This window comes from Sinocyclocheilus rhinocerous, unplaced genomic scaffold (genome assembly GCF_001515625.1).
Source record: "Sinocyclocheilus rhinocerous isolate Xijiao unplaced genomic scaffold, SAMN03320098_v1.1 scaffold332, whole genome shotgun sequence".
Taxonomy (NCBI): domain Eukaryota; kingdom Metazoa; phylum Chordata; class Actinopteri; order Cypriniformes; family Cyprinidae; genus Sinocyclocheilus; species Sinocyclocheilus rhinocerous.
This window is the reverse complement of record NW_015638940.1, coordinates 98050-125022: the sequence shown is the minus strand read 5'-3', so window position 1 is coordinate 125022 and position 26973 is coordinate 98050. Positions and strand designations below refer to the sequence as shown.

Genomic DNA, 26973 nt, shown 5'->3' with positions numbered 1-26973 from the left:
AACAAATACAATTTAAAGTAATCTTTTCTTTAAAAAAAAGTAACTGTACACGGCAGAATGCACCATTTTTCGCAAACACCCCTTAGACCTCTTCATCTATACACACATTATTGCAGTTCACCTAAAATATGCAAAACTAATCCTTTTAAACAAAAAAACTGATCTTTCGTTATACTTTCTGTTCTGAAAAATGGTGGGTTGTATACCGATCTAAAGTTTCACCCTTTTGCTTTCGCGCCCTTGTGCCAAAGCAGAAACTGAATCTCATATACTGATTATCATATTTTAGGCTTAATGGAAACTATAAAAGTGTGCTTTGAACAAATGAGGTGCTTACAAAGATACAAGGGAAAAAAGTATTTGTCCCACATGTATCAAGAGGGACGTTAAAGCCATTAAGGCAATGCTGCAACTATCCAAAGTTGGCAGAAGTAGTTACTGTTCTAATGATCTAGGACCAGTTATGGTTTCTCATACAACAAGTAAGGCTGGAATTTGGTGGGAAAAACAGTTCCTAAACCAGTCTACTTCTATAGAGGTTTCTTGGCTTGTTTTAAAGCCACAAAACTCATTTATAGCTTTAATTGTATCATAAATCTCAATAGAACTAACTGTGCATCCAAATCTATACAAAAATAAAACGATAGTCTTGCTTTCTCAACCATTACAAACAGAAAAAAGCATATATTGTGCCATCTACAAATGCTTGATAACTCAATTACCTCATTTTGTACTGAACAATATTATTACCACTGGTTTGTTAGGAAAATTCTACACTTGCAGTACCACATCATCATTCTACAAGAGTCCAGAAGCACTTCAGCTCTGCTCATAACAGAGGAAGTGTGTAATTAAACAAATATATAAAGATAGCCAGGTTTGTCTGAAACTACAACATATTCATTTCTAACAGTCACTGAGGGGATGTGAAACCATCTTTCGTGAACAAGACGCCTAGTGAATCTTCCACAGGCATCATATTTGGAATGAGTACAGCTCAACGGGGGACCCAGCCCCATTCGAATATTGCTAAATAAGAACCAAAGCTCTGACTTTAGTACAAGTGTCAGTTATGAATCAATAAGTTACATATATTAAGACTCCATTAAAAGGACAGATGGAAGATGTAGATCACATAAGGCCCCATCATTGTAGGTTTCAGTCGGTCCTATTGAAACCAGCTGAATGGGAGGAAAAGGAACTTTAATATTGCTATTAAACAGCACAACTGTTTTGCAAAGACATGCTTTTGAGTTTATGGAATAAAATGAACCACCTGAAAGAAGAATACAGAATCCAGAAGCACTCTCTCGCCCCATGCTGCCACTAATTTGATCTGAAAGAAATGCTACAAAGTTTCTGTTCTTCGTGCACTTATCAGAGCCCTAAGAGAATTGCAGAAGCGAAAGAGCATCTTAAGTTTGATCCTCTCACTCAACACTAAAACTAGTCGATTAACCGGTGGTCAGCAGCGGGTCTAAAGTTAGCAGCCTTATTTAAGAAGTGGCAACTGCTTGAGAGCATCAACCGGAACGCCACCTTAAAGCTGCTGTGTGACTGTGAAACATAAGGCCATTTATGGACATTGTTTTCAGACACTTAAAAATGACACTTAAGTTTCAAGATGCAAAACAAAATCAACACCCTCCAAAACTATCGCTCAACACTGAATGTAGAGCTGTGAACAAAAACTCTTCAGTATCTCCGAGTGTGAGCTACTGTACAAACGTCCCAACAGCAAGGGCAAAGGCGACCGGTTAACAGCACCACATGCAAACACAATGCATTAGTTCAGAAGTCAGACTGGGATGATGTGCCAGTACTAAATTACCAGTCTTGCTTGTGGTCATCATGTGCCATTTTAGTTTAGTTTGTGAATTTTTACTCCGTTTTAAGACGCAACATTTTAAAATGAAAAATCATTCATTTATAAATCCAGAAAGCAAATGTACTCATTTCAAAGCAATAAAAGAAAAACGTAAATCCTTCCTTCCCCATCAATTCAGGAAGTGCACAACTGCTTTGAGAATACCAACAGGATTTGTGCCATTTTCTTGAAATTTCATTAAGCTACACAATTTAAAGCTGACCAACATACAGAGAAAGCCCAAAGGTAAAGCCAAATCAGAGGCGTTTTTTGAAATGCACGACAATTATTAAGGGCACAACAAGTCACATGTACATCCAACCAAATCCTGACACCAGTTAAGAGTTTAAGCAATATTTTCTATTTGAAAAATAACGGAATTAAAAATACACCAAAACAATTGCAATGAGCATATGATAATATTTATGATCATGGACTTAAAACAACTGACTACAAACCAATCTGTGAGCAGAGAGTCTCTGTGACTAATGTAGATAAATAGAAGTCATCACATTGTGCTATTGCTGGCCAATGAAGTTCAAGCAAAGAGAACAGGGAGAGTAAAAAAAAAAAGAAAAAGAAAATCGCCATCCTAGTTTGCTTGTTCTAAAGTAAAATGCTACTTTCCTCTCAAAGTAAAAACGTAAGCAACCATAACACATTTTGAAATATACCTCAAAAAAGGAGGTTATTAAGATTGTGCCGATACATTGCTGATATGATGCTTGGATTTCAAAATCCATTAAGTGTACTAAGAGAGCACAGTTTATTTCCTGCTTCTGTTTTAAAAAGCAGCTGGTCCAGACAGAATCTGACGTTCTCTACAGGCAGCTTTACAGAGAAGCAGCTGGAACGGAAAAGAGGAGGGCGGGAACGTGAACGAGTAGATAAATGTGATGATGTGTGTGTTCGACTATATGTGGGACCAATGAAGTAATTAGGGTGCTCTCAGGAATGTGTGGAAAATGAGAGGAACTCTGGATTCCATGCTGGGAATGATGCTGCATGGCATTTTGGGAGAGGAGCGGATCGTCTCCGGCAGTCTCACAGAGGCATGAGGCGTGTGGTGTGAAAAAGAAGCGGGTTTAGGTCCTCGGCGTGTACAGCACGGTGTAGAGAGGGCTCAGAGGCACTCCGCTCGATTTTTGGCAACAGATCCTGGACCTGCTCAATGCCCACCAAGATCTGAAGAACAGCAGGGATGAAACATGAGAGGCTGTTGCTTAATCTGACATAACAGTGGTGGAAATCAGAGAAGGGATCTGGTTTATTCTCACCTGTGGGAAGAGTGGCCGCTCATCACGTTTGAATTTCAGACAGTCGATGATGAGCCTCTTCATTGATTTAGGGCAGTTACTGTATAATTTACTGAGGTCTGGAGACAAGTACCCACGACCCACCATGAAAATAATCTACAGGAAGAGAATACCCGAAAATCAAAAAAAACTGCATTTCATAGTTCATGTTCACACAAACTTCTCCTTCTGTGTTCCAAGGAAGAAAGTCATACAGTCAACATGAGGGTGAGTAAATGATGACAGAATTGTTATGTTGGGTTGAACAAAGTTCATTAAAAACTATTTACAGCTTGAACAGAAGGTTTCTGGGCTGAAAAGGACAAACTATCAAACTGTGAAACTACAAGCCAATCCCTGATTCATAACCGTAAGATGGCAAAGTGATGGTGGTGCATGTCTGACCTGATCGCGGTTGTTGATATTCGAATAAGGCAAAGTCCCAGACATCAATTCATAGAGCACCACTCCATATCCATATACATCTGACTGGAAGGTGTATGGGTTAGTGTCTTGCATTCTGATCACCTCTGGGGCCTAAAAACAACAGCAGAGAGAAACAAGCTGTACAAATGTATTTCTCAACAATAAACGCAGGATGAAACTACTTCACATACGTGATAAGCTACTAGGTATAAGACTCATTGATGATTTAATGAAATGAGGTATTGAGCTGGGTGACGATTACTCACCATCCACAGGATGGAGCCACTGGGCTGTTCAACCTGCTGAGAGCCACTCCAGCGAGACTTTACTGTGGCCAGCCCAAAGTCACCGATCTTTACAGTCCAGCCTTCATGCAGGAAGATATCTGACACATGAGCTCAGGAGTATCATGCAGAACACAGAAAGACTACAACATCACTAGAGAGAATGCATTAGCATTATTATTCCAGTAAATCATCAACCTTAGCCTTCAATCTTATGTCAGTAATAATTTTGGTAAATCAGACAATTCTTTATTTACGAACATATTAAAAACAGAAAGCAGCTTGGCAATCTACAGGCAGCAAATTAGTTGAATCCGATCTATCCTGCAACAGATCTCTCTCACAATACAGACAAGAGCACTGCTAATACATTATAGAAAGGATACTATTGGATTTCAAGTCCCGATGAATGATATTCTTGGCGTGAAGATAACTGTTAAGGAAAGAAAAGTAGCAAATTATGTACAAATTTGAGATTTTAATTAAATTAAGTTTCTACACTCCATCTATGTTCTGTAAATCCAAGCATTACTAATAGGCAGTACAATCATATAACAGTGGTGGATTTAAGAGGACGTGCTAATTTCCCATACAAGTGTGTCCTAGTGACTCGGAGCTGAACAAAGAGTGCCATTAAGTGCACTGTCTTCTGGTGTGAGCAGCTCCTCAAGATGTTTTGTTTTCCCCCATCAAGTTACAGGTGATCTTTGTTATCACAAGTCCAAATTACAAGCAATTTACCACTATTAATTATGTACTGATCATATATAAACACACTAGCTGATAATATAATAATGATATATTATTTATTGACATGAGTGTGTGGGAGACCTATGAAAAATCTGTAAGGAAATTATGCCTTTTGAAAAGCACACAGCTGGCTGCACTTATTATAGTATTACAATTTTAAAATAGTTTTCTATTTGAACATGTTGTAAAATGTGATTAATTTTTGTGATGGTAAAGCTGAATTTTCAGCAGCCATTACTCTCCAGTCATCAGTATCACATGATCCTTCAGAAATCATTCTAATATGCTGACTTGGTGCTCAAGAAACATTTCTGATTATTATCAATGTAGTAAACAGTGGTGCTGCTTAATATTTTTGTGAAAACCTTGATTGTTTTTTTAGGAATCTTTGATTAATAGAAAGTTCAAAAGAACAGCATTTATCTGAAACAGAAATATTCTGTAACAAATGTCTTCACTGTCACTTTTGATTTAATTTAATGCATCCTTGCTGATTAAAAGTATTATTTACTTACGCCAAACTTTTAAACAGTAGTGTACATTAGTAGGTTTTGTTATATTAACATCCTTTAATTGGAACAGCAATTATGCTACATGTAGGATAGCAGCTATCCCAAGCTGTCAATATAGGTAAAAAAAAAATTAAATATCTTACTCCATGCCCTGTGCAGTCTGGCGAGCAACATCAATACGGCGCATCGTGTCAAACTTGGTCTCAGTAACATGCAGGTGGTGGTAAAGGCTGCTCCCTTCACACCACTGCGTGATAATGGCAAAATTAGGCTTCGTCATGAAGCCCATGAACAGCAGAATGTTGACATGGCGTGTTTTTCTGAGGAGCAAGAGTATCAAATTAGTCATACTGATCATACTGACATCTATTTGAACTAGATTATTTGAACTGGAGATTAGTTGGCTGTAGCAGCAGTTGATATTACTAATGTAGTAAAGCAGCATTAATGAGAACTACCCTGATGAAAAAAACAACATGTGCTGCTGGTTAGGTATGTTTTGAAGCATGTCAGCTGGTTTGAGCTGGTTTAAGCTGGTCATGTGATTTAATTTAATGCATCCTTGCTGATTAAAAGTATTATTTACTTACGCCAAACTTTTAAACAGTAGTGTACATTAGTAGGTTTTGTTATATTAACATCCTTTAATTGGAACAGCAATTATGCTACATGTAGGATAGCAGCTATCCCAAGCTGTCAATATAGGTAAAAAAAAAATTAAATATCTTACTCCATGCCCTGTGCAGTCTGGCGAGCAACATCAATACGGCGCATCGTGTCAAACTTGGTCTCAGTAACATGCAGGTGGTGGTAAAGGCTGCTCCCTTCACACCACTGCGTGATAATGGCAAAATTAGGCTTCGTCATGAAGCCCATGAACAGCAGAATGTTGACATGGCGTGTTTTTCTGAGGAGCAAGAGTATCAAATTAGTCATACTGATCATACTGACATCTATTTGAACTAGATTATTTGAACTGGAGATTAGTTGGCTGTAGCAGCAGTTGATATTACTAATGTAGTAAAGCAGCATTAATGAGAACTACCCTGATGAAAAAAACAACATGTGCTGCTGGTTAGGTATGTTTTGAAGCATGTCAGCTGGTTTGAGCTGGTTTAAGCTGGTCATGTGCTGGTCCTAAGCAACTAGCTCCTGCTCAGAACCAGCTCATAACCAACTAAGGACCAGCTCAAACCAGCTGACATGCTTCAAAACATACCTAACCAGCAAATGCTGTTTTTTTTAACAGGGTACTGTTATACTGTCCTCACCAGTAGGCTTTGAAGATATGATCATGCAAATGACTCACCGTAAAACCTGCATCTCATTTTTAAAGGCCTGGAGCTGCTCCGGTGTGGGCTCTGTCACTTTAAGAATCTTGATAGCCACGTCTCCATGCCACTTGCCTTTATAGACGGTCCCAAAAGACCCTGCTCCAATCCTCTTTAACATGGACACCTCCCGTGAGTGCACCTCCCAGTAGTAACTGGAGTCTCTGTAACCTCCCCGGTGCTAGAAAACACACAAACAAAATTTTGTTTAAAAAAAATCTGATTGTAACCAAGTCATCTGGGCTTTCTATCAAATAAGACACACACTCACCACTTTCTTTTTATCATCAGAGGAGGATTGCTTTCGTTCCTTGGGCTCAGAAGGGGATTTGGGGGGTCTTCTTCCTGGTGACCCTAGGTGGGGTGGGCTAGTGGAAGGCTTGGGAGAGGACTCTTGCCCTGTGAACAACACTAGAGTATGAGGGCCAGTTCACACACATGGAGAGGTGTAGTTAAATGCGTCATTGTAATCAGGGATGGATAAGAAACAAAAATGTATGTAGTGTAATTGTGGGTGTGTGGGAAAAAATGAACATGTGCTCATGTGAGTGACGGGTAGTCAAAGTGAAAAAATAAGAAATAAAAAACTAAACAAAAAACTCACCCATTGTGCTGATTTTGAATGGCTCCTGAATGAGAATGGGGGAAAAATTAATAAATACATGCAATGGAGGAGAGATGATCAAGGAGGCATGCAGAACCTCCATTGTCATATTCTGTAAAGTAACATTTCTAAACATTTGGTATACAAACAAGCTAATACTTTTGTACAGGGACAGTTCACCCAAAAATGCATTCACTCACTCTCCTGTCATTTCAAATCTGCATGACTTCCTTTCTTCCATGGAACACAAATGCAGAAGTGAAGCAAAATGTTGACATTGCTCTTTTCTATACAAACTTTTTAATGCCGGTTTTCAGTAATTATTGTCATTTTCGTATCTAGACAGCCACTTTCACTGTATGGAAAATAGCAGTGTGAACACTTTGTCTAACATCACCTTTTGGGTTCGACAGAGGAAAGAACATTTTGGAGCGAAGCGGGTGACTTTCATTTGTGGGTGAACTGTTTCTTTGAAACAAAAAAATGACAACATCAGAATATATATCTGGACTTGATGAGCCTCTAGTCCGCTCTCTAACCTCCATGAGGCCAGCAGCGCCAGGCTCCAGCGTGCTGACCATGTGGACGTTGGGTGTTGAGGTGGAGCGATGCCTCTGGAGAGACTGACCGTCCTCTGCTGCCATGAACAATTGGTAGCTTGATGTGGAAGTCAGTATTTCCCCTCTAAAAAGGGTAAAACAAAAAAAGTAAACCTACACGTCAGTTAGTGCTACATTTCCCATTGGGGATCAACAGATACGTGCATTTATAGGTGAAGTTAGAGTGTACCTGGGAGAATCTGATATGGAATTGGTTGCCGGATATATCAATATCGAAGGGCAGCCTTCTGTATTAGAAACACACCTGAGAGCAACAGAACACCAGTTAAGTGACGAAAATGACAACAAGTGCACATAAACAGACAATTTCATTCGGAACATACCGTTTTGTCACGGTGTCCATATCCAAACATACTGTAGGGACTTTACTGCTGCAGTGCTGGTGAAATTTATACCCACACGTCTGACACCTGAAGCCGTTGAACAAGAACTTGTGGCAGAAGTCACAGTAAGCTAATTTAAAGAATGTTTTACGTACCTGTGAAAACAAGATTGTGCCATTTAAGGGTGATGCTGATTTGGTGACTCACAAGTTTATGTGATTTATATTATTAATATAGACTACCATTCAAATGTCTGTGGTCAGTATGTTTTTTGTTTAATTAATACTTTTACCAAGGAAGGTTTAATTAAATTGATCAAAAGTGACAGTAAAGAAATATATGCTACTCTTACAGTTTCTATTCATCAAAGAATCCTGAAAAAAAAAAAAATGTATCACTGTGTCCACAAAAATATCAAGCAGCTCAACTGTTTTTAACACTGATAAATGTCGCTTGACCACCAAATCAACATATTAGAATTATTTCTGAAGGATCATGTGACACTGAAGACTGGAGTAATGGCTGCTGAAAATTCAGCTTTGCCATCACTGGAGTAAATTACATTTTAAAATTAGAAAAGAGTTATTTTAAATCATAATAATATTTCAGAATGGTATTGTTTTTTTTAATCAAATAAATTCAGCCTTTTTTTTTTTTACTTTTTTTTTAAAATGCAATAAATGAGCATAAGAGACTTAATTCAAAAACATGAAAAAATCTTACTGACCCCAAACTTTTAAACGGTAGTGTACTAATGTTCATTGTTAATTAATGTCTGTTCATAATGCATGTAATGTAAAGCCTACAATTCATGATTTAGCATAAATTAAATGTTAACCTCAAACTTGAAATTAACTTAAAAATCAACTAAAAATTAAATCTATTAGAATGTTATAGCTGTGGTGCAAAATAATAAAAATACATAAATAAAAAATAAGCATACAAAGTACTAACATTAACCAAGATTAATAATTGCTGCAAAATACTGTTCATTTTTAGTTCATCATAGCTAATGAATTTTCTACTGTTACAAATTTAACCTTATTGGAAAGTGCTGCCAATTTAATCGAAGTTTCAGTAGTTAAAATTTACATCAATTAAAGGTCCCAGAATTGCTGGACAGAACTAATCTGTACTAAATAATCTGTACTTGCTCATCATAATCATCCCACATAAACTTTCCACAGAGATTTTTTGTTGCATTAACCTCAAATATTTTCCAGTACATGCAGTTTTCTAAAATGAGAACCTAGCTTTGCTGACTCTGATGCCTTGTCCAAATACACACACTTGTGGTCTTTGCACTTGACCTTTGGTATTTTTAAGACCTGGGACAGTCTTGCGCACTTACTTCCTGTCGTGCGCACGTGCTCTCAAGTGGCCAAGACCGCAAGTGTGGGTATTTGGACAAGGGGTGAGTCTGTTGTGCAAGTACACTTACGAAGTTGTGCATGGTAAGAGGAACATCATCCAGCACTTCTACCAGAAGCTCTTCCCCTACGAGGGGTGTGATGTCAGTGTCCCATTCTGTAAGTCTCTTCCGGCTGGCCAAAAGACAAAAGAACAACAAAGTCAAAACAACAGAGTATAAACCTTACTAAGAAGAGACATTTTGTCATTTTACAAGTCAAATTCTTAGGGACACCTACCCTTCAAGAAGGCGAAAGACAGCACAGCAATCCTGGCTGAGGCCTCTGACTTTTAGAGCTTTATCTAGACTATCATGGACAGTTTGACCAGGCCGAACATTTACCTAAACACATGGTCACATAGTGCTATCAACGTATGATCACAAACACGCATCCTCTAATTACCGATATATACAGGTTATGTTAGCTATTCCATTTCTTTACTAAAAATAATAAAAGGCATTTTAAACTAATCAGACTCCAGTAAATGAACCCTCACCACCGTCCGCTGCTTGTTGGGGAGGTAGACACGAATGGTGCCCCCACCTCGGGGTGTGTCATCCGGGCTGGTTTCCCCCGAGGAGGAACAGGAGGAGGTGTTGGACATGGTGTCTCCAAAGGGGCAGTCAGTATATACACAAACCTCCCTCACACCTACGTTGTTATAAAAACATACCCATTAAACAGATCTGATCAGGGATCCAGCAAAATGTTGTTTGCATTGCAGTTAATGTCTTTGTCATCTTTCCTGCTGTTTTTTGTATAAACGCTTTAAAAAAAATATGTATCTTATGGTTTCAGAACACTGAAGCATATATCATACAAGACACACACACAGACAGGAAGAGTATGAGTGTAATTGTTGTGGAACATTTGACATTTTCAAAATGACGTAAACATTTAATTTCATGATTTATTCAAATTATTCGAAATGTATGCTTTTGCTAACAACTAACTGTTTATTAATTCTTTGTTAAAAATACACCGAAAATAAATTACATTTTATTAGTAATACACAATTTTGGAAACTGAAAATACTTGACCATAACAGAACTGAGAAAAAAAAAAAAAAGGTTTTGGCCAAAATAGTTTTGGAAGGCTGAAGGGTGCTTCAGTAAATCACTTCTGTCAGTGCATCACTAGATTTGATCATGGCTGATGCGTTCACAAAAAGTTTGATAAAAGTACAAGCTGAATGCCATGAAGATAATGTCCAAACAAGCATTACCTCTGAAACTATTTAAATGAATAGTAAATATATAATATAATAAATAAACACACTTTAAATTGGTAGCCAAATGAATTTACAATTCAAAATTCAGGATAAAAACACTGCAGGCGTGGCCATTTGAAATTACACCGTGTTGAGAAAAAGCAAACTGATAACTCAGAACCATATGTCAGTGGAGCTTGTAAGTGCCTAAATAAATATTTTTGTTTCTACACTGATCGTTTGATGTAATAAAACCAATACAAAACACAAAGGAAATGCCCCAAATAAAGACATCCGATGTCGTTCAAACTCCTTTTAACATTTTGGTCTATAATTATACACTATAATTTAAGTCTTATGGCTATCGAAAATTTAAATTAAGCCACTTAATCCAGACACGTAGGAACAAGTACTTCAGATTGAACGTTTTATGATATTTAATGCAGTATACAATCATCGCAAACTTAAACCTCAAGTATTGCGTATACTGAAAACCACTGCAGTTGTACCATTGTGCAAAACTTCACTTGTGTTGTACAGTTATACTAAAGCAAGTAAACGAGCATGTAATAAATAACAAAACACAGATCGTACAACCCCACTGAATCTAGTTTAAATGCAGCTTTTACAAGCCAGAAAGCAACTGCGTGTGTGTATAACATCTACTACCTTGAGAGATATCTATATATATATACACACACACACACACATCTAAAACTGCAAAGAATACACACACACACACAACTATACAGATTTTGTTAAAAATATAACAAATTATAGCTGCAAAGAATCCCATTTCTAAGCAAGTCTTCGGTGATCAATCCTTGTTCAAATGCATTTAGAAATGCAAAGTAACACCCCAACAGTTCATGTTACATCTACAGTATTAACGCAGTATACACAGCAAACACCTCCCCTCCTTAAAGTATAACCACAGAAAATGTGCAGCAGCCTGCAGTGAAGATGATCTGGCTGGGTTTAGCTAAGAGTGATGTGCCTGATCATTTGCTCTGTTCTTTTACTACAATACAGGCCATGCACTCCTAGCTAGCTCATTTTATCAAGACATTAGTCAATATTATGACTTAAGTATAAAAGCATATTAGCTAAATATAGATCCTTAAGTCCCGTCAGGTGCCTTTTTCGTGCTGAAAGAGGGAATGCTGTTTTCATGAGGCGGAAAGGGATTAGACGACTAGCTGCTAGCTAGCTAGTGTTGCTAATGCTGTCTAAAAGTTGAAAAATCTGACTTTATCTTAAATTTTCAGCCGCGGCGGTATGAATTAACGCGACTTACACCTGCAAGTAGTATTTCTGCAAACTACGCAACCCGTTCGCGAGACTCGCTAAGCATTTTTTGCTCCAGAGTAAATACTCACCTGAGACAGCCATCTTGAATTCTCTGTCTCAAGTCGGGTCAGCAAAGAATTTCAGGGAAAGCGGAACATTGAAATCTCGCGCTCTGATTGGTGGAGATCTGTGAATCGAGACACTGATTGGTCAGCTATTGTGGTACTTTGTAGCAATGGATCAGAAAGGGGCGAGTGCTGCGGGGAACGAATGTAAAGTTTTTCCAAGCATTAAAGAAACCTACACTGTTCTATACATTCTCAATATACTGTTCAAAATGTTTATATGTTTGTTAAAACCAAACAAAACTGTTTCAAGCAAAAACTCCGTTTAAATATTCAATACAAGCCATTTCATAAGGAATAATAAAGCAACAAGGAACTAAAAAAAAACAACACAAAAGCTACAAATGTAAAGAACGTTTTTTTGATGTTCAAGGTGACTCTGTACAAAAGATTACATTTGAGCAAGTGTCAACAGGCAAACAATATTATCATAATACTGAAACAAATTTGTCCATCTTTTTAAATGTCACAATTAAATGGAAAAAAGACCACTATGTAGGTTCAATTACATTGAAAATGTCCATGCTGACAGAACAATGCAGGTTTTCGAAGAGTTCATTGGGCTATTCCACACTTAAGAATTTCCTCTTTTTGGCAGTGCGTGTGTAAGGATGGAGTCGCCACTCAACATCTGCAGTATTCTCGTTCTCCAGTGTGCCGAGCTTGATCATGTACACTGAAAAAGAAAGATGAAACACAAGATATGAATAATGAGCAGAGTGCAACATAAGTGCATGTTCTGAATTAATATCAACTGAAATATCTAAAACCAAAAAACAGAGATGCTTACATTTCATTTCAAATCTGGGTCCAACCTCTGTCAACTCAACGTTCTTGTGATCGGTTTTCTTGTAGGTATGGTGTCTGCAATATACAAAGTCATTTCAAGATCATTAAAACCAAATTCCTTATAATAATTAGAATCAAAACCTTTAGAACAACAGTTCTAACGAACCAGCACTCACCTGAAAGAGATGAAATCATCTGTATTTGCGAACGTAACAATACGCCTACTATCCTCTTTGGGTACAGGAAACAAATACTTTAGGATGTTGGAGACCTACGGAGAAAAAATATTTTGCTTTCAGCTTAACAAATAATATCCATTACTAAACCAAGTAATTAAAGATTTTGTAGCTTTTCAGAAGCCCTTATAATGTCACACAGAGATTTTAAATGATCTTCAGTAAAGCCTAGCCTCTTTCTCTCTATACATATGGTAAGACAATAATTGCGTTTATTTTATTAAAATAGGAAACTGAATATCAAATACTATACACTACGGTTTAAAAGTTCGGGGTTGTTTTTTTTTTTTTTTACTTTTACACTCACAAAGGCTGCATTTATTAGATCAAACTGTAAAAACAGCAATATTGTAAAATATTATTACAACTTAAAATAACTATTTTTTTATTTTAATACAATTTAAAATGTAATTTATTTCTGTGATGCAACTCTAAATTTTCATTCTTCAGTGTCACATGATTCCTCAGAAACCATTCAATCCTCAAGAAACATTTTTCAGTGTTGAAAAATTGTGCTACTTATTATTTTTGTGGAATCTGTGCTACATTTTTAAGCATTCTTTAAGGAATAGAAAGTTTAAAAGAAGAGCACTTATTTGAAGTAGAATTCTTTTGTAATATTATAAATGTCTTTACTGTCCCTTTGATCAATTTTTTGCATTTTTGCATAAAAGAAAGTGTTCATTTTGTTTAAAAAAAATCTTACTGACCCCAAATTTTTGAATGGAAGTGTAGGCGATTATTATTGTTTATTATTGTTTCTAAGGACCCTAGAAGTTATTTCCTGTATAACTCACTCTTCGGCCAAGACGTGACGTGAAGTTGTGGAAGATAAGGTGAGGGTAGGCTTCAGACATGGTGCCAATGTCTGGAACATCATGTCTCATTACCACATTATACAATGTGAAGTAGGCAGTCGGCCCATAAGGAAGGTGGCACACCACCAAACCATCTACAGAAGAAAAACACACAAATGAAAGATGTAAAGTACCCTAAGGTGAAAACTGCAAAATAAAACTGGATATTAAAGTAGAGCGATTGAAAAATCTTTCATAATATACCGAATGTTTACCAGGTATTGATATACTGTGTACTAAAACAGGACACAGATCAAAACTATAACAGTCCATACCTGGCTGGCCTCTGGTCTCATGAACTATAACAAGATCATTGACATTATTAGATCTGCACGCATGTACTAATGTTTTAACTTCATGGTTTCCTCTGTTCATACGCTGGGCCCCTGGAAACATCAGCTTCATTTCCTGCAAAAAAGAAAAAAAAGAAAAAAAGCCACCTAAATAAACCACAACCACTGAAAGATGAAGGTTTCACTTACGTCATTATGGTAACATGAACAAAACATCAGATTACAGTCATGGCCAAAAGTTTTGGCAGTGACATAAATTTTGTGTTTTGCTAAATTTGCTGCTTAAACTGCTGTAGTGTTCATTGACACTGTTTCTAGATTATGTCACTGCCTATAAGTAAGTTAAGTAGCAAAGTTTGCAAAACACAAAATTTGTGTCACTGCCAATACTTTTGGCCATGACTGTAGAGTTAACGAGGTAAAACTACAAGCATTCACACAAAGAAACACTTTATTCTTACTGTCAAATATGAATAATAGGATTTAACATACTTTGGCAAACATCTTGAGTCTAGAGCTGGGGTCTCTTGATGTTGTGACCATAATCTTGGGGTCTTCCACTCCTGCCCATTTGTACTCATCATCCATATGAGAACTAACACCTATATAATATCAGAAAATACGTTTACATCTGGTAGCAGATAAAACTGGATTCTGATGTAAGTGACGGAAAAATAGTCACCTTCTCCACCCTCATCATCAAACTCCAACAGTTTCTGTAATTCTAAAGCCTCCTTCCGAACTTCAGTGGGTAAAAGACGATTTTCTGCAAAATATATGAACCGAATAAAATGAGACATCCACAATATATCAGACAGGTTAAGAGAGTTTGATACGGTGATTAAGATATGGCTGGAGTCTCACCATCTAAAGCTGATTTGAGCTTCTGTTTTTTCTCTTCAATAGTGTAGAGCCTGTCCTCCTGTGATTTCCTGTACAGGTATTCCTTTCTCAGTCTCACCTCTCGCCGCAGCTACAACACAAAATATAGTTCAGAAACAATATGAATTTTAGGATTTTTTGTTTTTAAAAGGAGTCTCGTATGCTCACCAAGCTGTCCAGAAAAAAAAGATTAGTCCAAAAAAAGCAGTCATATTGTGAAATATTACAAATTTCTATTATTTTTAAATGTAATTTATTCCTGTGATGGCAAAGCTGATTTTTCAGAAGCCAATACTTTAGTCTTCAGTGTCACATGATCCTTCGGAAATCATACTAATATGTTGATTTGGTGCTCAAGAAACATTTATTATTATTATTATCAGTCTTGAAAGCAGCTGCTTAATATACTTGTGGAAAGCGTGACATATTTTTACAAGATTCTTTGATTAACAAACAGTTCTATAAAACACGATTTAGGCTATTTCATATAGAAATCTTTTGTAACATTACAAATGTATATACAGTCACTTGAGATAAATTTAATGCACCCTCCTTGAACTTAAAAAAATCTTACTAAACCTAAATTTATGACCTAAACTGCATAAGAGAAATAATAGTTAGCAACGTAGCTACCAAGACATGACAAGTGGTACCTATATTCTCATGGAACCTGAAAGTAAGAATATACTATCGCCAAAGAATAATTAAGCAATTAGTTTAAGAAAGTTAGTTGACCTAATATTTTAGATAACAAATCACACGGTTAATGTGTGTTCATCTATCCATCACACTTTATTATGGACCTTGATCACACTACAACACAAACAGGAAAGCAATGGTTGGCTTGATAAACTACTGCTCTATGTAGCGCGAGAAAATGTCACGTCAAAAGACTTGCAGGCAAAACTCAAATACGTCTAACAAATTTGAGTTTATGAATTCAAATGAGTTATGCTGTACTTACCATTTTGAACAACTACACGTGACAATTCAGCCTTACGGTCTACTATCTCGACTTCCTGTTGGTCATCCAGTCAGTAACAACGAACAAAAGTGTCACGGCCTTTCAAAATAAAAGTTCACAACTGGCCCTTAATTATGTGGGTGCTTGGGCCAGAATGCGGCCAACATGGGGTCTTTCATTTCTGGGAACAGTAATAGCTAGTATGAACGATTATTAAAAAAATAATAATAATAATACATAACAAAAACTAGCAAGGATGCATTAAATTGATCAATAGTGACACAAACACTGTGTCTTAAGCTTTTCCATGTTAACCAGAGTTTTTGTCAACAAACCTCTACAGCAGTGGTTCTTAATCCTGGTCCTGGGGACCCCCGCTCTGCACATTCTGTATGTCTCCCTTATCTGGCACACTCAGTTCAGTTCATGGAGCTCTTTCCTAATGAGCTGATGAATTAAGGTGTGTTAAATAAGGGAGACATGCTAAATGTGCAGTGCGGCGGTCCCCAGGACCAGGAGTTTGATTTCAAATAAATGCTGTTCTTTTGAGCTTTCTATTCATCCAAAATACTGAAAACAAAGGTACCACGGTTTCACCAAAATACAAATATAAATAACATTTAATATAACTCAAATACTAAAATACTATTTAAAAATTTTATGATAATAAAAATGTTTCTTGTGCACCAAAATAATTTAAGAAGGATCATGTGCCACACACGATTGGAGTAATGGCTGCTGAAAATTCAGCAATGCCACCACATAAATAAATTTTATTTTAAAATATATTAAATTAGAAAACAATTTAAATTGTAATCACATTTCACAATTGGCCATAAGGCCTATTACTGTTTGCTGAAATTGTACAATACGCCATGTGCGAAAAAAGGCACATTTATTAAATTTTCCATGAAATGATTCAATGATGACCATTAGAGGGATTTCTGATGACTGCGTGTGTTATAATAAAAATAGAGAACTAAGAGACATGCTCCTTCTAAATGTGTTTGTGGCGAGTTATTTCCTGTATGTGTTTCCTCTTCAACAACATTTAAGAGCAGTACATTCTTCAAGACTCAAAGCACTGTCTGCCGTCCATCAGTCATCATGAATCTAATAACAGCATTTCTGCTAATGATCCTCACAGGTAAGGTCAAAACACACATAAACACAGTCACAGAATAATTGAATTGAATAATTGAATTTTCTCACAGAGGACAAACTTAAATCTTACTCCAAAGGACATAGCACATCTGATTATGTGCAGAAACTCTCCTGCCACTATGGAAACAAGAATATATCTCTGAACAGGCCCAGGGTGTGGTGCAAAAGAGATGCCGTGGATGAAAACTGCTGTATGGGCTTCTCATTCCAGCCAGGTGTCAATGTTTTGGAGCAAGGCAACATAGCTGTGGAGGATGATGGAAAGTCATTCACCGTCTCCGTAAAGACATTCACACAAGGGGATGGATTTTACTGGTGCGGGTTCATGACTGAAGACAAGATCATCGTTAAACTGGCCGAGGAATACTTTACCAATAGTAAGATGAAATACTACTTATCTATTTCTCTTTAGATGGTTTCCTGAGTGTACGAGAGCACTGTTAAAAATATTTTCAACAAGCTTTAATTTTCTTCATTTCAATTTTTATTTCATTTTAAATTTTTAAATATTTAAATTCTGTTTTAATCCCTGAAATTGACAGTAAAAAAAGAAAGAAAAAAAAAGGAAAGTAAAAAAGAAACAGCATCTGTGGTTACAGAAACTTTACCGTAAAAATACGGTAGCAACAAGGTTTTACGGATTGAAGCAGTAAAAATCTTATATTTCGTTAAATGATATGTTAGGCTAATATACTAACCTGCATGCTGACTGACTAAAATCTGTTTTGTACCTGGAAAACATCAAATGTGAGGTCACACAGCAAATTTCACTGTAAAAAGATGACTTTTTTCACATCTAACAACTGTAAATGTAATTTACCGTTGAATTAGGCCTACATGAAATGCTTCCTTAGATTTCTTACTGTTTTTCACCTTAGGCTGTAAAGGAACTTACCTTAACCTATCTTACTAATTAAGAGATTTTTACCGTAGCATTTTAACAGTCTTTTACCTTTGAAAGTACGATCATTTTTACAGTTTATTAATCTATGATCATGTCCATTGCAGCTCCATTTAACTTTGTTTGGTCCATCCTCCGCTGGATTTTGTTTATTTTCCTCCTTGTGATAAGCATCTCAACTCACATTTATTCCAACAGTGAGTCCTCACAAACCACCTCAATACTAAATACTTTGTACTTTGAACATGTCTTTAACCTCTGTCAATGTTTATTTTTATTTGATTACATGTCACAGTTTTTCTGACCATAGAGAAACATGGAGATACAAAGGTAAGTGTGCACGGGCTCGTTTTTGATCTCATTTAGTCTCCGCTGATAACATCAATAAAACGTGTTTTTAACTGAAATTATCCCATTTGCAGACAACATAATCACATTAGCCTACATGATGTCAAATGCCAAAGAAAAGCGGTGGAAGAATGAGGCAGTCACATTTACTGAAGAATATGAACATCGTTGAACCCAAACCGTCGAGTGTAAATGTAGCTACAGTTTCTATTGTTGTTATTCTTTATAATATATATATATTTTAAAGAAGGCTCACACGATAGCAGCTAATAGCATGGCTACATTGTGTTTCATTTGTTTTGTGTTTTCTTTCTTTAAATAATACGCCTAAACAAATCAAATACATTTTCTTATATATAAAAAACAATAGAGCGGGCAGATTAAAGATGTTTTACAAAATTTGGGGCCCCTTTCACAGGTCTATATTTTAAAGATGTCTTTGCTATGCTGCTAATGTGCTACGTGTCATTCGATTTTGTATTTCCTCTGTTTTTGTTTTTTCTTTTCCCTTTTTCATTTCCTTGGTCCGGCTGAGGTTCTTCTGATGGTGATGTGTGATTACCTTCATGAATATTTGGTGCATGTTCGGGTTTGGGGGGAGGGGAGAAGGGTGGTATGGGGTAACCATTTTGGTTATATTGTATTAGTACATATATAGTATGTTATGGAGTGTTACGTTTTTGAAAAAGAAAAAAGTTTTACAAATAAAGTACTTAAAAAAACAAATGTAATTCCAATTCATGCAATGTAACAAAGCATCAATGAACACATAATTCAACCCTTTTGATGTCAATTTTGATGTAAGAATGCATATATAACAAACATTAAAAACATTTTTATCATTGCACACTGTCCGTATCAAAACTGAAGTGAAGTCGAACATTGTCTGCCGTCTTTGCTAACTTGCTTTCATTATTAGTTGAAGAGAAAAAATAAATAAATAAAAATAAACAAACTTAAAAAAGGCGCACTGAAAAAGAGAGAAAACCAACCCAGTAGCATTACAAAAATATTGTAGTAATTTTTGTATTGATTCCAATTTCAAGAAAAAGCAGTTTCAGTCAACAGTGACTTGATAAAGATGATCTTTTCTTGTAATTTACCATCATTAAACAATAAAGTAGACACAAACGATGGAGTGCAAAAATGCAAAATGGCTTAATTACTGACAACTAAAAAAAACCTAAAAGTTTAACCGTAGTTTCCTTTAAGGCATTTCCTGCATTAAAAGAGTACGAGAATAGTTATGTCTGCTGTCGTAACTACCCCCCTATCATGAGTGCATTTATTGACCAAAATCTCTTACATTTCTAAAATATTTTTCTTGATATATTTTGGAAAAACAAATAATCCTACCATGAAACACAGTATATTCATTTCAAACACTAAACACACAGCAAAACTACACAAAGCCAAGCTCTCAGAACATCTATTGAGCATAAATACCAATTCATCCACATACACAAGGTAACTAATAATGCAATAAAATCAATGAAAACCGTTGTATTGGAGTGGTAGTGGTTCACATATGTGATGACAAAAATATTGCAACCATATAAAAGCGAGCATGTAAACATTCAGAAAACACAATGTTATGAGTGAAAATGGTCCATTTCAATCCGAAAAACGTCAAAGGTCAAATTACATGCAAGTTGTAACAATTTTGCATGGCTTTTCCACTTATTGCAGTTTGAGCCCAAAGAGTGTGAACTACGCCGGCCATCCCAACCTCTTCAGGGATGGAAGGTGGATTGGCAAGTGTTTGTAGCAAATGGAAAACCAGGCGTTTCGTAACCTGTCAGTCAGATCAATACATCATCATGTGTTGGGCTGTTAAAGAAAGCATTTGTTTTTGTGGTTTCTGATGAGAACTTTTTCAAGCTTGTGGTACCAATGCACAAACATTTCTTTAGCAGAGAGCGAGCGTTACAGTTCCTCATAGTCGCCCTCCTCTCTTTTTGCGGAGTCTTCTTCTCCAGCCAGAAAAGCTTCAAGATCATCAGTTTTCTTGCTTCTTGACTTTCTTTTTCTCTTCTCCTTTTCATCTGCGGTCACACCTGCCTCATCTCTTTCCTTTTTCTTGTGCTTGTGTTTCTTCTTGCTGCTTTTGTCATCATCCTGAGATGAAATACAAAGTAGTTATAAAACAAGAGTCCGTAATTTCAACTATGAATTATTATAATGGAATATAATTCACCTCTTTACTCCTGTTTTTCTTTTTTTTCTTTTCCTTGGAATGTTTGCTTTCTTTTTCTATGAGAAGAAAAGTAGAAAGCGTTTATTGATGGCTGATATTATGCAAATATACACTACATTTAAATGTTAAAAGTTGTGCATCAACTTATGTTGCACAATATTTATTCAAAAATCACTAGGAAAACCGATATTGACTGTTATATCGTCTATCACTAATATCGGTTTCCTATAATAACATTTTTCAAGTGACTTGCCATCTTGTTCCTCGCTGCTGTCTTTGCTTTTGATTGACTTTTCCTCGATTCCTAGGCCAAAGAGGTCACCGTCATTCTTGCTTTTGAAGGAGAGTACAGTAGGTTTCATGGGCTCAGGAATTTTAGCTGTGGTGATGTCATCATCGGATAGATCAGGAATATCATCTCTAACTGGGAAAGATTCCTGGAGCAAACAGGAAAGCAAAGGTCTTTTTGGGTTAAATTATCCAGACAAGTCACCAAAACATACAATGCCCATCATTATCAACTTCACTTCAGTACCTTATTCACTTTCTCTATTACTTCCTCCTCACTCTCAAAGTCAGGGTCATCCATGACAAATGAAAGCATCTGTTTGGCCACGGGCTCATCTGGGTCTGTGTCAGAGGACCCTGCCTGAGCCGATTTTTCTTTCTGTTTTACAACCTGTGCTTGGGGATCTGCCAGGGCTTCTGCTTCCGCTGTCTGCAGTGGTCGTGTATTGTGTTCTGGACTAAGAATGGAAGTCTCTATGTTCGGACTGCTGACACTCTCCTGGGCCTGGATCAATGGCTCTTTGTGGATAGGTTTTGGTTTGTCCTCCAGTGATAATGAATCCATAGCCACCCTAAATAACCAAATATTATTAACAATCACCATGAAAACCAGACTGGGTTCAGGAAACAAAATAAATGAACTTGTTGCCCACAACACAAACAAAATTCTAAACTTGCTTCAGCTACAATTGACAAGTTCATTGAGATCTCACTCTTTAATATAGTTTCATTAATCTAATCTATTAATAATGAAAGCCAGGATTCTAAGCTTACAGGTGAGGTTCAGGGTTCAGATCTTCATCCTGAGCCACAGAAGGGTTTGGACCCTCCTCGTCACTGGAGAGAGTGATGTCCAAGTCTTTAGTGGGAATAGAAGCTCTGGGTTTAAGTTCTGCATCATCAGGGTCCAAATCATCCTGGAACCCAGCGACCATGGGGTTACCCTCTTTTCCTTCCCCATCACTAAAATAAACATGTTACAAGTATGGATGCAAATTCAACTTATTTTGTACTGACTAGCTACACTGACTCAGAGACAAAAATGTTTACTTTAATAGAAAGTTCAAAAGAACAGCATTTATTTAAAGGGTTACTCCATCCCAAAATAAAAATGTTGTCGTTAATCACTTACCCCCATGTCGTTCCAAACCCCTAAAAGCTTTGGTCGTCTTCGGAACACAATTTAAGATATTTTGGATGAAAACCGGGAGGCTTGTGACTGTCCCATTGACTGCCAAGTAAATTACACTGTCAAGGTCCAGAAAAGTATGAAAGACATCGTCAGAATAGTCCATCTGCCATCAGTGGTTCAATCTGAATTTTATGAAGCTACGAGAATACTTTTTGTATGCAAAGAAAAGAAAAATAACGACTTTATTCAACAATTCGTCTCCTCCGCGTCACCGTAGCGCCATTTTGGAGAGTATCCACTGAACGCAAACTGTGTATGCTATGTCAGCCGCACCACACGGATTCGCTGTTTTTGTTCAAATCAAAGTTTAAATAAACTTAGAAAACGTATCCGTGTGGTGCGGCTGACACAGACAAGTAGAACAGTATACGCAGTTTACGTTCAGTGAATACTCTCCAAAATGGCGCTACGGTGACGAATTGTTGAATAAAGTCGTTATTTTTGTTTTCTTCGTGTACAAAAAGTATTCTCGTCGCTTCATAACGTTACGGTTGAACCACTGATGGCAGATGGACTATTCTGTCCATCGAATAGTCCATCTGCCATCAGATGTCAGATGTCACGATGTCTTTCATACTTTTCTGGACCTTGACAGTGTAATTTACTTGGCAGTCAATGGGACAGTCACAAGCCTCCCGGTTTTCATCCAAAATATCTTAAATTGTGTTCCGAAGACGAACTAAGCTTTTAGGGGTTTGGAACGACATGGGGGTAAGTGATTCATGACAAAATTTTCATTTTGGGGTGGAGTAACCCTTTAATCAAAGAATTAATCATTCATTCATTCAAAGAATATCACAGGATCACGATACCACGGTTTCCACAAAAATATTAAGCAGCACAAATGTTTTCAACATTTATAATAATAAAAAATGTTTTTTTTTTTTTTTTTTCAGTACCAAATCTGACACTGAAGTCTAGAGTAATGGCTGCTGAAAATTCAGCTTTGCCATCGCAGGTATAAATTACATTGTACAATATATTAAAACCGTTACTTAAATCAATTTTTACTCTATTTTTTATCAAATAAATGCAGTTTTGGTGAGCATAAGAGACTTCTTTCAAAACCATTTAACCAAACCTTTGGATGGTAGTGTATATCGCTTTGAATAAATTTTTTTAAAATAGCATATCACATAATAAAAGTTGATAAAGAATGCCTTCTTTTAATTTGCCCTTGATGTACCTGTCACTATCTGCAGGGCCCGCAGCAGAGAGCTGGGTGTTCATAGCCAGTTTTGGGTTAGAAGGGACACCGTCCTCCAAGAAGCTTTTGTCTAGTCCGTCGTCTGGCACAAAATCATCCACGCTCTGAACTGCAGGCGGAGCCGCTGCAGATACTGGATCTGGCTCTGTGGAAATCCAAGAAGTAAGAGGTCACATGATCTGGGACAAAAACAACTTGCATTAAAAATATATAAACAGCAACAATTACTATAAGCTCCAAACAAGAACTGTAATACATGAAAAAAATTTGATATAATAACATGCATTTTTCGAAATCGCTACTGTTAACTGCTTTAGGTGGGGTGCAGGAGCTAATAAAACCTCTCCATAATTCAGGAATGCAAAGGGTCTTGTGATTTTCTATTGATCCACAACACATCCTTATGATGTGCACGAGTCCTAATCCTCTCCATTTTTCACAGCCTTGTGGGTCGCTCGGGGAAAACTCCTTCTGAGAGAGAGTGTGTGTGTGTGAATGAATTCCTCTCAGCCTTCAAATCTCTTCTGTAGTTCATAGCATTAGAGCAGTCCTTTAACAATGAGTCACTGAAACACTGAACAATTGAGGAGGAAAGACGTAAAAGCTGTTTTTAGTCCAACATAAAAGCTGAATGTTTCTGCTTTGAGTATTTTATAAGCACACTGAAAATGACAGCCGTCATGCGGCACAATATCCAAAGAATAGCTGAGAAAAATGTGAGAATGAACACAAATACTGTTGGTTGAAGAGCTTACAATCACTTGACCGACATGCAGCTAGAAGCACCATGCTAAAACTCACCCTGGGCGACTGCTGGAGGATCCTGGGTGGGAGCGGAGCCAAAGAGCCTGGAGATGAAGCTGTGTTTCTGGGTTTGAGGAGCAGAGGCAGAAGCCTGAGCTGGAGCAGAGACCGTCGGGCCGGGGTGAGCAGGAGAAGGGGAGGGAGAGGTCGCAGGCGCTTGTGTTGAGGAGAGAGGAGGAGGAGGAGGAGGGGATGGAGAGGGGGATGGAGCCTTCAGGGTCTGGGAGGGAATGGGAGGCTGCTGGGGGCTACAGGGGCTGGAGCTGCTAGTGGAGCATCTGCTCTGAGGAACGACGGGAGACTGCGAGCCTGAGGAGGGGCTCTGTCCGTTAGCAGGGCCGGGAGAGCTGTAGCCTTTAATACCAGAGTCTTTCATTTCCAGGAAACTGAAAGTTATAACAGACACCTACTGTATCATAAAAGTCAGACGGCACTGACTGCAGTTCACAAACCTAAAAATAGGCATTTGAGCATGTTCTCATAATTTCAAACAGCCCAACAATCTCACTTTTGTGAAGGAATGTACAATACTGTTCAAACGTTTGGGGTTGGTATGATTTTTTTAAATGTTTTTGAAAGAAGTCTCTTATGCTCACCAAAGCTGCATTTATTTGATCAAAAACAGTAAAAACAGTAATATTTGGAAAAATTATTACAATAAACAATGTTTTCTATTTTGATATATTTTTTAATGTAATTTATTCATGTGATGGCAAAGCTACATTTTCAGCAGCCATTACTCCAGTCTTCAGTGTCACATGATCCTGCAGAAATCATTTTAATATGCTGATTAGATGCTCAAAGAAAAACGTCTTATTTTTTATCAATGTTGAGAACAGTTGTGCTGCAAACCTTGTTTTTTTATTTTTTTACAGGATTCTTCAATAAATAAATAAATAATATATATAATATATAAATGTCTTTACTGTCACTTTTGATTTATGCAATTATTAATTAAAAAAATTATACAATTTCTTGAAATGAATGCATCTTTGTTGAAAAAAGTATTGATTAAAAAACATTATTGACCCCAAACTTTTGAACAGTTGTATAGCTGTATTTGCATGGAATGTTGCTGATATTTGAATCAGAATAATGCTTTAACTGTCCAGCAGATGGAATTAAACTACAGGAAGTTTGTTTGGGGTGTTTTTTAGTTCTTACATCTCATAATTCTGGTCTTCTGTCTCCTGCTGAACCGTTAGCTCCTCTAGCGTGGCATCGATGTCCAACTGATTAGTCTCTAGCTGTCGTAACAGGGTCTCTCTCTGTGGAAGTTGGCAGTAGAACTTCAAACTAAAGTTTCATTCACTATCGTTTCAATGAAAGCTGTAACAACTATAGTAATGGGAACAGTAACTGGGAATACAGTTAAAAATAACTGATCTCATTTGTGCTGGGCACATGACACAGATTATTGAGCTTAGACAATATTAACAATTACAAATGTTCACTAGCTTTGTCTGGTAGCTGGTTGAGTTTTGATTTGAATAAACCTTTAGCCTTGAAGAGATATTCTAGGCTAGAAAATTAACCTACTTACCTGAAGCTGTAAGAACGGAATGTTGAAAAATCGGTGCAGATATTTTAAACCAAAACCGTTCTTCATGGAAGATTCTGCATAATGGATGTAAGAGGAACCAAGGGGTCTACAAAATCATGGAGACATCAAACATCAGCCCACTGACAATAATACAAGATCTTAAACACATCTCATTAGTGAACATAGTCCCTATTTCAACTCTTTAATTCAACATCAACCCCTAACCTGTTAAGGCCAGCAATGAAGTCACGGATGTCATCAGGCAAAACGACTCTGTGTTCTCCCATGTCCCGGTAATTTCCAAGTACACACACTGGCACATGAGTGGGAACCTTGGGCAACTCCCGCAAAATGTAATTATAAGTCCTATTGGATCATAAAAAGCATAGATTTGAAAAACTAAGGGCTAGCTGAAGTTAGCATGCTGGAGAAGTAGTCTATAGAGATGCTAATTGTATTTGTTCACCTACCACTGCTTGGTGATGTCAAACATCAAGATCACACCATTGCAGTTTTTGTACACGTCCAAAAACTCAGCATCCAAGGCCAGTTCACTCTCCGTCTGCTGAAGGCACAGAGACATTTTTATGTTTCTGAAAGAAGTCTCTCATGCTCACCAAGGCTGCATTTATTTGATTAAAATATGCAGTAAAAACAGTAATATTGTGAAATAACTGCTTACTATTTTAATATATTTGAAAAAGTAATTTATTCATGTGATGGCAAAGCTGCCATTACTCCAGTCTTCAGTGTCACATGATCCTTCAAAAATCGTTAAATATGCTGATTTTGTGCTCAGGATACATTTTGCATTATTATTATTAGTCTTGAAAACAGCAAACAACGTTTATTTGAAATAGAATTTTTTGGGGGGTCAATTCAACGCATCCTTGCTAAAGAAAATCATTAATTTCTTTCATAAAATAAAAAAATCTTACTGATAACCAGTGTTGGGGGTAACGCATTACAAGTAACGCGAGTTACGTAATCAGATTACTTTTTTTCAAGTAACTAGTAAAGTAATGCATTACTTTTTAATTTACAAGAGAATATCGGAGTTACTTTTTCAAATAAGTAACGCAAGTTACTTTTTTTCCCCCAATTTATTGATTGACAGCTCTCCTGTCCCCATGTTGAGAGAAATCAGAAGATGTTACTGTAGTTCTAAAATAAATATGAATATGCATTAATTCAGGGGTGGGCAAACTTGGCCCTTCCAGGCCACTTTCCTTCAGAGGTTAGCTCCAACCCTAATCAAA

General features: G+C 37.0%; 3 protein-coding genes across 12 annotated transcripts in view; all 3 read right to left on the bottom strand.

Annotated features, from left to right (window-relative positions):
• Positions 1–1536: 1536 nt before the first annotated feature.
• On the bottom strand, positions 1537–10045 carry LOC107750175 (serine/threonine-protein kinase A-Raf-like). The gene is made up of 15 exons (XM_016565453.1): positions 9921–10045; positions 9662–9765; positions 9454–9556; positions 8013–8167; positions 7859–7933; positions 7609–7753; positions 7070–7094; positions 6737–6864; positions 6444–6646; positions 5865–6041; positions 4259–4305; positions 3855–3973; positions 3568–3699; positions 3145–3279; positions 1537–3052 (listed from the first exon to the last, which is right to left on the bottom strand). Exons 1-15 carry the CDS (start codon positions 10026–10028, stop codon positions 2912–2914), a joined length of 1797 nt encoding a protein of 598 aa, XP_016420939.1. The 5' UTR covers positions 10029–10045; the 3' UTR covers positions 1537–2911.
• A 2356-nt stretch (positions 10046–12401) lies between these two features.
• LOC107750176 (U3 small nucleolar ribonucleoprotein protein IMP4-like) lies at positions 12402–16156 on the bottom strand. Its single transcript, XM_016565454.1, has 9 exons — positions 16071–16156; positions 15089–15197; positions 14907–14990; positions 14717–14826; positions 14207–14339; positions 13872–14026; positions 13015–13109; positions 12840–12913; positions 12402–12725 (listed from the first exon to the last, which is right to left on the bottom strand). The coding sequence occupies exons 1-9, from the start codon at positions 16071–16073 to the stop codon at positions 12613–12615; spliced, it is 876 nt and encodes a 291-aa protein (XP_016420940.1). The 5' UTR covers positions 16074–16156; the 3' UTR covers positions 12402–12612.
• A 3343-nt stretch (positions 16157–19499) lies between these two features.
• rabl6b (RAB, member RAS oncogene family-like 6b) overlaps positions 19500–26973 on the bottom strand; it is a 15951-nt gene continuing 8477 nt past the window's right edge. For all 10 annotated transcript variants that reach the window (XM_016565442.1, XM_016565440.1, XM_016565443.1 and 7 more), the window contains 7 exons: positions 24169–24557; positions 23347–23512; positions 21743–21931; positions 21216–21540; positions 20934–21117; positions 20681–20736; positions 19500–20601 (listed from right to left, as the gene is read on the bottom strand). In XM_016565442.1, coding sequence (XP_016420928.1) covers positions 20410–20601; positions 20681–20736; positions 20934–21117; positions 21216–21540; positions 21743–21931; positions 23347–23512; positions 24169–24557 — 1501 coding nt within the window. In that variant the 3' untranslated portion in view covers positions 19500–20409. The remainder of the gene's footprint in view (positions 20602–20680; positions 20737–20933; positions 21118–21215; positions 21541–21742; positions 21932–23346; positions 23513–24168; positions 24558–26973) is intronic.